Source organism: Beta vulgaris, chromosome 3, assembly GCF_026745355.1.
Source record: "Beta vulgaris subsp. vulgaris cultivar EL10 chromosome 3, EL10.2, whole genome shotgun sequence".
Taxonomy (NCBI): Eukaryota; Viridiplantae; Streptophyta; class Magnoliopsida; order Caryophyllales; family Amaranthaceae; genus Beta; species Beta vulgaris.
This window is the reverse complement of record NC_079204.1, coordinates 1,829,566-1,844,197: the sequence shown is the minus strand read 5'-3', so window position 1 is coordinate 1,844,197 and position 14,632 is coordinate 1,829,566. Positions and strand designations below refer to the sequence as shown.

The 14,632-nt window shown below is 36.7% G+C and overlaps 2 protein-coding genes across 5 annotated transcripts; one reads left to right on the top strand and one right to left on the bottom strand.

The window, feature by feature from the left end:
- Nucleotides 1–512: 512 nt before the first annotated feature.
- On the top strand, nucleotides 513–4,890 carry LOC104887985 (zinc finger CCCH domain-containing protein 56). The gene is made up of 2 exons (XM_010672782.4): nucleotides 513–2,065; nucleotides 4,332–4,890. The coding sequence occupies exons 1-2, from the start codon at nucleotides 1,303–1,305 to the stop codon at nucleotides 4,607–4,609; spliced, it is 1,041 nt and encodes a 346-aa protein (XP_010671084.2). The 5' UTR covers nucleotides 513–1,302; the 3' UTR covers nucleotides 4,610–4,890.
- Nucleotides 4,891–5,079: 189 nt separating this feature from the next.
- LOC104887984 (glycerol-3-phosphate acyltransferase 9-like) lies at nucleotides 5,080–14,177 on the bottom strand. Of its 4 annotated transcripts, XR_007272366.2 has the most exons (10): nucleotides 13,995–14,174; nucleotides 12,450–12,632; nucleotides 12,292–12,349; nucleotides 10,285–10,403; nucleotides 9,508–9,607; nucleotides 8,711–8,806; nucleotides 7,455–7,574; nucleotides 7,237–7,338; nucleotides 6,317–6,406; nucleotides 5,080–5,470 (listed from the first exon to the last, which is right to left on the bottom strand). XR_007272366.2 is itself a non-coding variant. In XM_048640762.2 (7 exons), the coding sequence occupies exons 2-7, from the start codon at nucleotides 12,584–12,586 to the stop codon at nucleotides 8,535–8,537; spliced, it is 579 nt and encodes a 192-aa protein (XP_048496719.1). In that variant the 5' UTR covers nucleotides 12,587–12,632; nucleotides 13,995–14,176; the 3' UTR covers nucleotides 8,149–8,534. The 4 variants fall into 4 exon arrangements, 2 of the variants coding, with proteins under 2 accessions (XP_048496722.1, XP_048496719.1); XR_007272367.2 differs by lacking the exon at nucleotides 6,317–6,406; XM_048640762.2 differs by lacking the exons at nucleotides 5,080–5,470; nucleotides 6,317–6,406; nucleotides 7,237–7,338; nucleotides 7,455–7,574 and adding an exon at nucleotides 8,149–8,603 and having other exon boundaries at nucleotides 13,995–14,176.
- Nucleotides 14,178–14,632: the final 455 nt, after the last annotated feature.

The window sequence follows — 14,632 nt, the reverse complement described above, 5'->3', positions numbered from 1 at the left end:
AGTTACAACTCAAAATAACCTATTATTGATTTGCTTTTGACAACCCATAACTTTATTCTACCAGATTTGTTGCACATCCGACCTAATTTATTGACCTAGCTCGTTGTTCACCCAAAATGACTAGAACAATAGTTCACTCGGCATGTTTATCAACCACAATCTAAATATTCACAAAAAACAGATTTAAAACAAGCCTGACTCCGGTGCACACCACACTTGTGTTACAACAATCTGATATAATCTTCATTTCCTAAATCCACTTATGAATTTTCTATTATATGCATTGTTATTGTTAGAATATGAGATAAATCCGAGTACTTTTCAAGCCGCGTCAAGTCAATCATGATTAGATTTCCTAGTAAATCAAGACCAATCAAACTATTACAAATCCTTTTTCTTTTAATCCATTTGTTAATTTTTTTACTGTTTTAAGTTGAGATTTGCTTTAACTTCTAACACAGTGAGGAAACTTGTCTTATCCAATCACATCCCCAAAATAGCATAAACAAATCCAAAAATTACCACATGAGTGTTACTAATTACTATATTTTGGCAAAATCATATCGTACAGATTACATATAATGTAACAATTTACTTGTATATTATCCGCCATCTCTGCTCTTTGTCACTGAACCAAAAACACACAAACATCAATTCATCTCCATGGTTGTAATCATGTTAATGTTGCTCATTCTCTCTCCTCTCTCCTTGTAAGTTTTTCCATTTTCTGTAACACTCATCATTTTCTCTCTCCTCCTGTCTGTAGACTGTAAATGCTGTAAGATTCTCTGCAATTTTTTTTTTCTCGATTTTCTCAATTCTGGGGGAAGAACTTGCTCATCTTATCTTTTTATGCTCAAATTTTCAACTTTTGTTATCTGGGTATTTGTAAATGTGCTTTGTTCTTTGAATTTTCATATACATTTTCGTCTTTGATTTTAGCTCTTCTTTCTTCATTCCCTAAGTTGAAATTCTGCTTAATTGTAGTTTCTTGTGTTTAAATACATTGTTGCTTCTGATTTCTTCAACATTGAATTGAACATCTGTGTAATTTGATTTTAATTTTGATTTTAAGTGCTGTAAAAGAAATTGCGTCGTTTCCCCCAAATTGTAGCTTTGATTTGCCCTATTGCTTAATTTTTCATGTTCAAGAAAAATTAGGGCTTGAGGAGTTTAACCACAGTATATAGTGTCACTGGTGTTCTTTTCTCTCAAATTTGCATTTGGGGTTTAAGAAGTAGATTTTTTTTTTTTTCTTTTTTCCCCCTTTTTTTGGGGGTCTTTTTATTTCTTTTTGGGGTGATGGATTTTGGAGCTGAAGCTGGTTTTCCGGGTGGAGTTCCGGATATGGGTGGAGCATTTGACTTATGGGGCGGGGGCGGTTTGAATGATCAGGCAATTTGGGCTACTGAAGATGAGTATAGGAATTGGAATGGCAGTGAAACACCTAGTGGTAATTTCAGTCCACATCCATTACTCCGTTCGGGTTCGGGTGTTGGAGGTGAGCCACCCAACAAAAAGAATAGGAGCTCCCAGAGTGGAGACTCGGGTGGTAGCCGCTCTAAAGCCATTGGAAGAATGTTTTATAAGACCAAGCTTTGCTGTAAGTTCCGTGCTGGGGTTTGCCCTTATATCACTAATTGTAATTTTGCTCACGGTCTGGAAGAGCTGCGGAAGCCACCCCCGAATTGGCAAGATATTGTGGCTGCTCACGAGGAGGAGAGAGGTGTCACTGTTGAGCAGAGGGAGGAGCACCAGATACCTACTATTAGTACCACTGATTCTCGAGTTGAATCGCAGAGGTCCTACAAAGGGAGGCATTGCAAGAAGTTTTACACTGAAGAGGGTTGCCCCTACGGGGACAATTGTACTTTCCTTCATGATGAACAATCTAGATCAAGAGAGAGCGTGGCAATAAGTGTGAGCCCCACCGTGGGCGGTGCTTTTGGTGCTAATGGCCCAATTCAGAAGCCTTCTAATTGGAAGACCAGAATCTGTAACAAGTGGGAGACGACAGGTAGCTGCCCATTTGGAAGCAAGTGCCATTTTGCTCATGGATTAGCAGGTACTTTTTTTGCCCACTTTCAAGATTATTCTTTATATGTACTTTTGGTTGTGATGCGTTATAATGGCACACTCTACGGGAGATAAGACTTGCTATGAATTCCTAAAATCATTTTTTCAGCTTCTTGTTATGATTTTTATCAGGCCCCATTATCATAGTTTTGAGTTTACTCATCTTTAATAGGCAAAAGGTGGGAAATACACTCCATGTTCCCAAATCAGAGTGAGCAATATATTTTGGGTTCAGATAGGGGCTAATGGATAGTAGTGGCATGTTTTTACCTTTTAGAACTACAGTCTATAAGGAGCTGATATGTTCTTAACTCCTTAGCTTATATTTCCCGTTAAACAGTCTGGCGTATAACCTTATGAAATGGAGTTATTAGATCTGAAAGTTGATTAATGTTTGTAGCATCCACTGACTAAAAGGACAAGATAGATTACAGGGTCTGCATACCCTTGTCTCCTCTTTTATGTTGTTCTGGCATTCCTTCATTCTAATCTGAAAGTTTCCATGAGTTCCATCCTTGCTGTTGGCTAAATTTCTGTGCTTCACTCGATAACCATCGTCTTATATTTTCTCTGTCTCTTCTTCCCTTTCCTCCACTTGGGGTTCCAGTCAGACCATTAGCTTAATGTCTTCCTGGTTTTTGCTCGGTCACTCATAAAACTTGTGCCTTATTTATAAGAGATGACTACGTGATGATCTCTCCTGTGGCATGATGGATCCTCTGGATATATCTGCTATTCACATCATGGATACAAGTCTGCATGCTAATGATAATCTGCATGTCCTAGTTGCTATTACGTGTTACCAGTTCACTTACCACAATTTCTGATTCTTTATTTGGGGCTATCAAAATATTTGTCCCGTTTTCTTTCTTGATGACCAGTTATTAGGAATCACTTGTGCCCTTGATGCCTACATGTTCAGGTTGGGTTGTTTCCAGTTGTAGTATATTGAGAAGGTGGCCGAATGGCTCAGTTATGTGATTTTTAATAACTTCCACAAAGTTTACAGAATCGATTGACTCTCTTGTATATCATGTGATAAACCCTCCAGCATTTGCCTTTTGATCCTATGTAACTCATCTGTTCTTTAACACCAATGTTGTAGTTTCTATACCATTAAAACCTTCTCTCTCATGGAAGATGTGAAATATCTTTCCTTTGGTAGTTTGAAGGCCAGATGGAGATGTGCATATATACCTAGGGAGTTTGATACTCTATGCTGTGAAGATTTGAGCTAAGAGTTTGACTCCTATTTTCTTGCCTTTACCTCTAAGAGATTGTCTACCTGAATTGTGGTTTGGGGGAAGAAGGGCTGTTGAAAAGAAAGTTCTGGAGAATGAAAGAACTTGTATATTACGTAGGTTTCCAAGTGACTAGCTTGTGCTTCTTGTTAAATTTCAGCTCACTTGTTTTATAAGAGGTAATGCATTTTCAAAATGACTAAAATATATAGATGAGATATGACTGGTTTATCAAGCAACAGTTCTGGTTCTTGTGGTTGCTCTGTTATTGGATACTACGGATCTTCTGCTCCCATTCTCCTATTAGTGTGAAAGAATTTATTGTGGATGCTTTCTTCGAGTCCTGGAATAATTAGTGGTAGATACTGTGCACATGTAGGGCCCCTTAAGACCCTGCCTGAGGCAAGAATAATCTTGAATCAACAGGTTTACCAAATCAGTGCCAGTATCATTTCTTTCACTTTGCAGAGGTCAGAGGATTCCCTCTCTGGCTATGCAATTTGCAGCTTCTATTCTTGAATTATATACCTGCCTTCCGTGCGCAATCACATTCCTATTTTGGGTTCGTTTAAACAACAAAATTATATGGATTAGTGAACTATGAAGTTTTCCCTTGTACCCATTATATCACCCCCACGCACAATTATATAAACGGGTGTATGGTATACAATAGGGTTAAGTTACCCCAATTTACAAAAAACATCACCATTGTAAAGTTTACCATTATGTAATTTGAAGTACCTGATGTATTTTACATCTGATGTGAACAATAATACTCGTATCACCCTGACTAAGAATTCCAATGAAAACTACCTTGTGACATTTACTTTACGGTATGTTTTAACTCATTCTGTAAATTAGATTGCTCATCCAATACTGACAGTTAGCTTTGTCTGCCCTCCATCCTCTCCTCTTCCACCAGCCCTGCCCACCAAAAAAAGAAGAAAAAGGTTTGGCTTTCATGGTTTATCATTGGGCAATGCATATGGCTAATAATATATTGTTGTGTGGCAGAATTGCACAAATTCGGGGGCGGACTTATGGAAGGGGAAGTTAGAGACTCCTCTTTACCTCCCGAAACAAAGGCAAGTGGTATGGCCACAAAACCAGATACATCAGCAACTCAAAGTTTATCAACCCCTCGTCAGGAGTTTCACCACGTGGGACTCGGAATTCCTTCACAGAGGTCTTCAAATGTGACACAGGGGGCCGGGCCGAGGCCTGCACAGAAGTGGAAAGGACCTGACAAAATAAGCAGGATATATGGTGACTGGATCGATGATATTGAATAGCTCTGCAATTATACATACTAAGCTACACCAGCTCCATCAAGGTTTGCCATTTTAAGTTTATGATGATGATGATGATGATAGCAGGTTCGGAATCGGAAAATTCTCTTAGGTTGTCTCATTAGGTTATTGTGAATTTGTTTATGTAGAATGTATTTGGTGTAATGAGGTTGAGGTTTTGTATACATACGTGACCTTGATGTGTTTAAAAATCCAGGGCCAGAACTTTTCCTGGGATGATGCCTTTGGTTTTTAATAAATTAAGTGTTATTAAACTTGTATAACTTTCTTCCTTTTCTTTCTTAGTAAGTATTTTCTCTTATCTATCTGTGTGCTCGACATAGAGTGCTGACCAGCTTGTTGGGTTTGTTTAGGGGCGCAAATTATATCCTATACAGCGAACAAATTATCTTGCACTTGTGTATTTTTTTTGGTGAAATAGCAACCAACTTAAATTAAATAATTAAAGAGAGTTTTACAATTCAATACTAAATCATCGATATAATAACTAGGGGAGTAGGGGAAAATTCGAGTTACATTGCATTTGCTAAAAGCATCCATACAATAGGTAGAGGTGGTAACTCAGTGGAGTACCACCCCGAATTTCAAGACGTTGCCCACGGATCGAATTCTCATCCCAACAATATGTTGGAGATTTACTTTTGGGCTGGTTAGCCTTGTACCCAGCCTCTGAGCCAGCAGACTAGTAGCCTAACATGGGTTCGTCTTCGGACCAATTATTTTTCCTAATAAAAAAAAAAACTAAAAGCATAGCGAATATTCTTAGCTAAAACATCCGCAACTCAATTTTCTTTTCTTCCACAATGCTCAATCTTCACTAGCGGGACTTGGCTCCACTGCTTTCTGCATTCACATATCACACTCATATATTTGTCAGATTCACCCACAGGAGTGCATAAGATTTTCACTGCATTAATAGAACCCGGAAGCGCAAATGTTTACACACAAAAGGCAAGTTGGAACTCTCTAACAATCCATTACCTCGGGGTTACTGTCAACAGGCAATACTTTAACAATAAAAATTCAGAGAACACTGGACAAAATATTGTCTACATAATTTTGCAAGATCAAAAATCCAGAAATTTTGCTCCTTTCAAAGTGTTTCAGGAGGTGCATGATATTGTGTGCATTTGCTTGGACATTCATTTACTATGATTGCGCACAAATTTGATAAACTAGAAAGAGAAAGTCTTCACTCCTTCCTAAGAAAAATCCCCCAAATAAATGCCATGTTTGGCGGCCGTTCAAGTTTTTTTTCATTCGATCTGCTAAGCAGCAGATGTGTTTACGCCATACCTAGGAGCCAAAGAAATCTTGGGGTATACAATAAACCAACATTTTAAGACAAACCAAAAGTAGACATCAAGAATCAAGATCACTACAACTGAAGTATAAAAAAGAATCCCCAAAAAACCAGCAGAAGCAACCTTGTTTTGTCTCTTCCTAGTGCGTGCCAGAGGAGTAGGCAAACAAGTTAGAACATTAGCATTTTACAGTTACAAGTTTATTATTATTCGAGAAGCTTTTGATGAAATGTCCTCCAATTTCAGTTTCTGCAAAATGTCTCAAGGGGAAGACAACTACATACAAATTCACATGTAACAAAAACTTTATACCTTATAGTATTAGGATTTAGGAATCAAGAGGGACAAGTAATACACAAAAAAGTTGTTGAAGAAAAGAGCGAACCGAAAAGAGGAGATAACGCTGGAATATGAAAGTTCACTTTCATTGAAAGCGTCGCAATATCGAGTCAGCGAAAGTGCGAAACTCTGTTGCCTGCGCATCAACATATCAAGGTCAAGCTCTGTACTCTGAATTTAGAGATAAACCTGAAGTCATGCGTGCAATGATCCAATGCCGTGATCAAACAATAAGATTTGGAGTATTAAAATATTGCAAGTCCTCAATGAATACATTTCATGCTTACCTACAGGCTCCAACAGCCATCTTACCACCCAAACCCAAGAGAAACTTAAAATTGGAAGACAGAAACCAAATTCTAAGACATTCTTCTCAAAGTAAGGGTACAGGAAACAGACAAAGAAGTAGAGATGATCATATGAGTTGGGCCTGGTGTTTGCCCAAAAAAGTGGCATAGAGTTGGCTGGCTGGGACAGGCCTATATCTACAAACCAGAATTTCTCCACACAAACCCGCTAGAAGCCTAGAATCAGGCTCCAAATAAATCATGCCCAGACCCTGAATACTTGCCCAACAGCAAGACAATGATAATCATTCATACCAAAGTTTAAAAGTTGAAATGAGTGACTTTGAAGGTATTGAAAGTCATAAAGACGGCACTTGCACTTTCCACATTTACAAAGCAATCTAGATAGTGCATCGATGTTCACCAATAAATATGAACCTATATAAACTCGGACAGCAGTAGAGTTGTGTATTAGCTTCTTTAAAATATTGTGAACATAGGCTATGAGTATCGACAAACTTATCCCATTGTTGATGTAAGTTGAGCATCTATGGCCCTTCGAATGAGTGAAGAGGACAGAATGGAGAGATGTAGAATTGACATTAGAGCCTTAGAGGTAAACATTAGAGATGCTAAGCCCAAAAAAGTGTAAGATATACTAGAAGAGAAATAAACATACTTGCTCTCTGTGAGCCTAGGACTACTAGGGCGTGAATGCTTCAGGTAGCCATCCCAAGGAACCATTTTCAGGCCAGCTCTATGAGAGATCATGAGCCTAACCCTGCAAAAAGAAACAGATACATCAGGTAACGAGGTAATAGATAGATTCAAAACAAATTATTTATACAAATGAACAAAATTATATGTTCTGTTAGGAAAAAGGGGGAGATCAATCACCTCTCGGCAAATTCAATGGAAGTTTCGTCAGGTTTTATTGTCTGGGGCTCGAGATACCAAACATCACAAACAACAGCCCAAGACGTCATTAGCTGAAGCAGATGCATGGTAAATGATTGTCTGCATATATATGAAGCATATTCCCCTAAGATTAAGATAACCAGACAACCAAAGACGTCTAGCTTTCATATACCACAAAACAAGTATCGGCAGCTGGCAACAATATTCAGGACGGTTTTTTTAAGATCAAAATTTGCTTGCTTCTCATGTAACAAGCACAATAAAAAAATTGGACAAAAGGATTCAGATAAAATATGGAATATCTTCCAATTTTCACTTTTGCCATATATTTTTTCCCATACCTTTGCTCCAACAAGGCATGGTACTTGAAACAGGTTAGATTATACATATATGGACATTTCTCCAAAGTTTGTGGTTGCAAAAAGCATTCACAATAAAGAAACCGGGGAGTAGGGATGGAAATGGATCGGATTCGGGGCGGGTGGAACATCACCCGCATCCACCACCCGCAATTGTTTACTCCACCCGCATCCATCCATCCGTCAACCATCGGGTGAAACGGATGGGTCGGGTGCTAAACGGGTGATGATATTTAGTATATTTTTAAAAGAAATCAATGACATAATATAAAATAATTATATCAAAAATATAAAATATAAGTAATTTACATGTAATACTTAATAATTGGGTAATGAGTTGGATGTTAAACGGGTGATGGATCGGGTGACGGATGAAAAAATTCTCACCCACCACCCACTTTCCATCCATTTAAATTCGGGTTTTCATCCATTTAAAATACCGGGTTAAGCGGGTGATGGATCATCCATCACCCATTTCCATCCTTACCGGGGAGCCTTCTAAATACAACATGACTTTTTGTTCTTAAACGAAGATAAACCAAAAACAAGAGTTGCCATATTCTTCCTCCGTTCTTTAATTGCAACGATTCCCTTATTTGTAAGTTTCACATTAACTACAACATTCCTTTATTTGGTAATATCGTCTCTATATCTCTCTCCTATCACATGGATCCCACTTTTCATTTATCTCTATATAGAATCAGGCAAATGCAGTCATTTGTTCCAAAATAATAAAATCAATCATGGAGGTGTGGTTGGCCACAAAAACCTGTTTAATGAATAGAGAGTAAGAATGTTCAGCATTGTTGTCAGTACAGCTTATCTATATAGCACAGGACAACATTATTGGAAACAGGAAAACAGAAAAACTAACACCTGCTTAGGCCTCATACTTGGCTGAGGACCATGATACTTAATCACCCCCGTCCATGATGCAACAAAAAAACTGCAGATCAATTTCACCAAAGAACGCTGGTAGAAAATTCAAAGAAACAGGAATTACCACAGCATGTCTTTGAAGAATACCAATATAAACGGCGATAGAGAACCCCAGAAACACATCTATTTTGAGTTAACACCTCAACAAATCAATACAATATAGCTGCAAACTCATAGCTAATGAAATAAATTACTGTAAGCTATTCAAATCCATAACAAATTTAACAAACTCAAAGCTAAATTGTATGATACATCTCACAGGGTCAGCTATTCTTTCTACATTATTTCTGTAGTTCCGGAATTCCTCGAATTCATTAAAACCTAAATTCATCAGTACCTACATATTAAGCAGAAATTTGGCTTGACTAGACATTGTCCTCCCTCTATCTGGAAATGATAGTCATGTATGCTTTTGGGATTTCCAAAAAAAATCGAACTTTTTCTTAAAATCATCAATGATAGATTATTATAGTTGTTGTTGTAATTATTTCGACGTTTTTCCATAAATAAAAAAACTGAAGACAAGCATCACATCAACAATTGTTCCTAACATGATTGTTGCTGCTTTATATACAAAACATGCTTTTTAGCACATGCACATAAATACTTGGTAGGAGTTGTTGGCAGAATTTACAGTTTAAAAATATAACCAAACTCGCAAGATATATTTACATAATTATTGGACAAGCATGTGTATAAAATTAAAAATGCACAAGAATACAGACAAACTGTACCTCTAACTTTTTCCTCAGTGAATCCTGTCCTTTCAGTAAGAAATGAACTGGCATGTAGAGGGAGAGGAACACAATCCACCCTATCGTCAGAACTAAGACCCTGTGTTAATTCAGAAAGCATAAGTCAGCTGGAAGAGTAGCATCCATGCATAAGTTCAGCACCATTACACGGCGGTATGCCATGAGCTTCTCTATATCTACATAAAACGCAAAAACCTATGAGTAAAACTTTTTAGATTCCAAAAAGCCTCAAAGCATTTAACAGCAATTTGACAGCGGACTCACCCTTCTAATTGAGTGAGGACTATTAAAAAAGTCAAGGACATAAGGTTTTTACATTGCAGCAAAAGAATGTCCAAGATTTAAACTACTATGGCATGACTTTCAATCATCTATACCGTGCCGCTTCCCATGTAGCTAAAGACACCAATACCAACTTCACTACAGCATATTGCATAAATTTTCAAGCAACTTTTTAAACATATCATTTCAGTGTGGCCATTAACATAAACTTGCACCAAATCATATTAAACATATTTGACTGAACAAAATATGAATTAGTTCACATTTTCATGAGGGTAAAAGTGACTTTGACATGAGTAAGAAAGCCAATTGCCAAATTCTTGAACATTGAATATTTTCATTTCTTCTTGTTACCTCCTTATAACGGAGTTTCAGATGAAAGTAACTTTCTCAAATTCCCTCTGATCTTATATCAGAAGATTATTAGACATTAACATCGAAAAGAAACTCATTCCAATAGGTTTGAAAGCTAACCTTATTGGGAAAATGATCAAGTATCTAACAACAACTCCACAACACCACAGAGGAAATAGATAGATATTCCAGTTCCAGGGCTCTGGAGGATTTGATTTAAAGCAACGCGTAAAAGAATCCTGCACAAACATTACATAACAAGAGAGTTGAAAGAAATTGAAACCTAAACATGTAAACTTTAAAGCATTAAATTGAAAAAATCCTACATGTGCACTTCTTTTTTCATTTCATCCATTCTCCTTTAAGAATTTGAGTTGGGGCAACTAAAGCACGTATTTCATAGACAGGAGTACAGGACAAAACAAAAACAAATAACTCCTCAAATAACACTAGCCAATAGTATAACCAAACTAAGTTCATGTAAAAGCTCATTACTGACAGATATTGCAAAGCCAAAGATACAAGCTAAACTCTATATTGAACTCCAATTGTAATTAAGCTTGCTAGAAGAAATAACTAAACATAATAATTATTTAAATTCAAGCTCAAAGGAGCAAAGGCATATACAGCTAAATTCACAGTTTGAAAAGTGAATGAGTGAACATGAATGATTTGGGATCAGCTAACATGCATTGTATCCGGGACATATGAACAAAAAAGTGAAAAAATTATTTTGAAGAATTGGGAACGGCTGACAGGAATCGTCATAAGAGATCGTTTCCATGATAAATGAACAAAAAAGTGAAGAAATAAGTTTAATACAACAAGGAAAAATGAAAAGGCAAAAGTGAGGGAAGTAAGACAGGAAAAAACACAAGGAACAAGAAATCAAGGGATATGTAAAGAGAACAACAAAATAAAAGGATGAAGATCAAATTCGAGGGAGTTTTATAGAAGGTAATGAGAAAAAAACAAAAGTGAAGAAAAACAAAGCATCTTCACTACAATGATGTACCTACAACCTAGTTAGAGTTTCGTAGGCCTCTTACACAATACCCCTATCATTTCCGTTAGGGGGCTTTTACCATGTTCATCTATATTGGTAGAGTTTTTTGTAAGTTACAGCTGTCCTACTTTAAATGTCTCCTATGTTGCTTTATCTCTTTCATGCCATCATATGATTCAAATGGTTCAATACTAGCACACTTGACAATAGCAACTAGTTTAATTTATTATATCCTAAAAACCAAGAAATTTATAGAACACAGGCTCATCATCTAGCAACCATCACAGAAACAAGCAGATTAATTTAAGACAATCAGGTGCACTTGAAACAAGGAAATCAGTCCCTCTGTGATACAAACATAGACCATCCTTTATATCAGTAAAAGCAAAATTCAGAAACTCCCATCATTCTCATACACAAATACTGGATTAGTCTACTTCAGAATTTGCGGTTGGAGAATTCTTTACTAACCCCCTCCCCACCCCCCACCCCCCCCCCCACCCCAACACCCCCCCACCCCCCACCCACGCAAAACACACACAGCCTTCCTTCTTTCCGTCAAAATCCAAACAGAAAGGTACATGAGTTTGTCAAGGGTTCCCATATGCATTTACGACCAACAAAAAAGTTCTTGAACATGATCAGGATATGGAAGACATTAACAAAATTGATCTAAATGATTATACTAAACCAACCACGCCAACCCAACTTAAACAACTCCAAAATTGACAATGTATGGTACAATGTTACGATAAAAACTGCCTCCAAGCAATAATAAGAACCTAGGTTGCACAGAGACGGATACGGGTTCGGGTACGGGGACAGAAAAGACAAGATTTCAAAAAAATTTAGAAATGGGCACGTACTCATACAGGATACGTATCGTATCGGGTACGAGTACATGACCTAGTAGAAGTACCCGTGCTACACAGAAAAGAATAGTCGCAATGTGGCAATACAGTCAAATTTCCTAGACAGCAAATCACAAGCAAACAATAAAAACAAATAGATGGCCAAAAGACAAAGTAGGCAGCTATTAACAAGAAATTCTAAGAGGGTATATCATAAAGTTCACATAATTTTGTTCCTACTATCTTTTCAATCAAAATTGGAACACTCACATCAACAATGGCACCAGCCGCCTCAGTAAGAGCAGGAGAAATATCAATTAAGTCCCTCCTGAAATAAAGTTAATTCAATGCCACAGTGACATCGATGTATACCCATTAAAAGTAAAAATAAGGTCAAATTATAGAAAAAAGGGGAGAGAGAGAAATACAAACGAAGCTTGCCATGAGGTTCAGGGAGGGATTCAGAAGAGAGATAATCTTCAAGGTTAGGTCGATACAAATCCAATTCAGAGTTTACTGATGAATATAACTTCCCATCTTCACTCTCGCTCTTATTCTCACTCATTTCTTCACTGTTCTCCTATTAGATCTTAGCACTGCCTTTTCTTTGACTGGTGAGAAAAAGAAGACAACATTGTCATTACTAGGTTGCACAAATTCGAATACTGAACATTGGAAACGCCAAGAAAAATAAGAGGACATGTGTACAGTAAAGTAGAATATCATATGATGTAGCAAAAAACAAAATCATGCTTTTTTCAATGAATCATTAAGAAAAGCCATAAACATCCGAAAAATATGAGAAACCAAAGAACTACAACGATAAAATCGCATTCGCATAAAACATACCAAGTTAAAGATAAATGCAAACAGAACTGCTATTACACACCAAAACTATTCCACGTCAAAACCAGTAATTACTTTAAGGTTCATCTTCCCATTCTTATACATCCTCTACCTCATAACCTTTTCCATGGCCATTCCACACAAAAAAACCCAACATCCCGAGGTTTATCATCAAGTTCTTCCTCACATCATATGCTCAATATTCATCAATATCATATGATCATTAAACTTCATATACTCATTTTCCTCTGTTAAGAATCACCACATACATCCAATACCTCCAAAGTTGGTCAATTTGCAAGACAGTATAAAATTAGACATGCCTTCAATACTAGTGTCATTGTTAAATTCATATTTTTTGCCCATAATTCACAAATTGACCTACATGTCAATCACTCGTCATAAGTTCTTTTTTATTATTTCATTCTTCTAGAAAAATTTGAAAACAAAAGATTTGTGACCATATCTTTATACATACATATCTGTTAGTAATTTTAGAAAAAACTTATTTACTTCCTATGAAAACCAAATAATCATTGAATATTAAGAGAAATGATCAAAACCTTAAAGATGACAGATCATATAATCCTATTTTATGCATCAAATAATCGACCAATCGAGGCCCGTCCCTAAGCCAGGGGAGGTTATTCATTCCTGATTTCCAGCCACAACACCTAAAAAATTGATTTGATGAAATACACAAGAACAAGTGAACAATTGCATGAATATATGCGCATTTACAAATTGTAACATAAATCTTCTTATCATTTGGTTCCATAAAACAACCATGAATCAAGAACTTATACTCAAAATTCGAATCACAAGTTTATAACATGTACATTATCCCTAAAAACATGAAATAACATACCTACGTTTCAAATTAAATCAAATTAAATGCAGAGGTATTATTTGTAATACATAATATATTCTTTTGTTGTATTTAATTCGAAACGGATGAAGTATATGAGACAAAAGAAAAATAAGTTGAATTCATGAAACAAACAATAACAACTGCATAAAACCAATTGCATGAATAATATAGATCATATAAATCGCAATTTCACAACAAAATTCGCAACAAAAAATCGTCTAAACAAGTAAATTCATCTAAGGAACAAAACAAGAACCTGGAACTAGCTTCTGCGATTCGAGCTTTGGAATTTGCATATGAGTAGGGAAGCTGAGAGGTTCTAAAGTGTAGGTTGGGCACAAAATTCGCAACAATATTCATCTATACTCTATAGTCTATACGCATGCAGTTTAAGATTTTTTGATGCAAAAGGCCCGAACATGCAACAACCTAAAACATACTCCCAAAAACAAAAATCTATGCTAATATTAGAGGTGATCATGGGTCGGGTTGAGTTTGGGTCAGGCTGGGCGTTAAAAAATTCATTGGTAGGGCCGGATAAAAAAAATAGACTAAAAAAATCATTTTTGGCTTGCCCAAAGAAGAAAAAATCGGGTCGGGTTGGCTCAACCGCGGGCCAAAAAAATCTGCCCAAAATTGGGTCGAGCGGAGCCAAACAAGGACCTATATCACGAGGCACTATTTCTTAGAGGCTTAGGGCATGTTTAGTAAAACTAGCGGTTCTAATAACTGTTGAAAGTAGCGGCTCGCGGACTACTAGTAGTTGTTAGCGATTAGCGATTAAAGTAGTTGTTTAAATTAAAAGTGTACCAAAAATAGTTGTTGAACCTGTAAAAGACACAATAAATGAGATATATTCATATGTAAAATGAACTAATACAACAATTTCATATG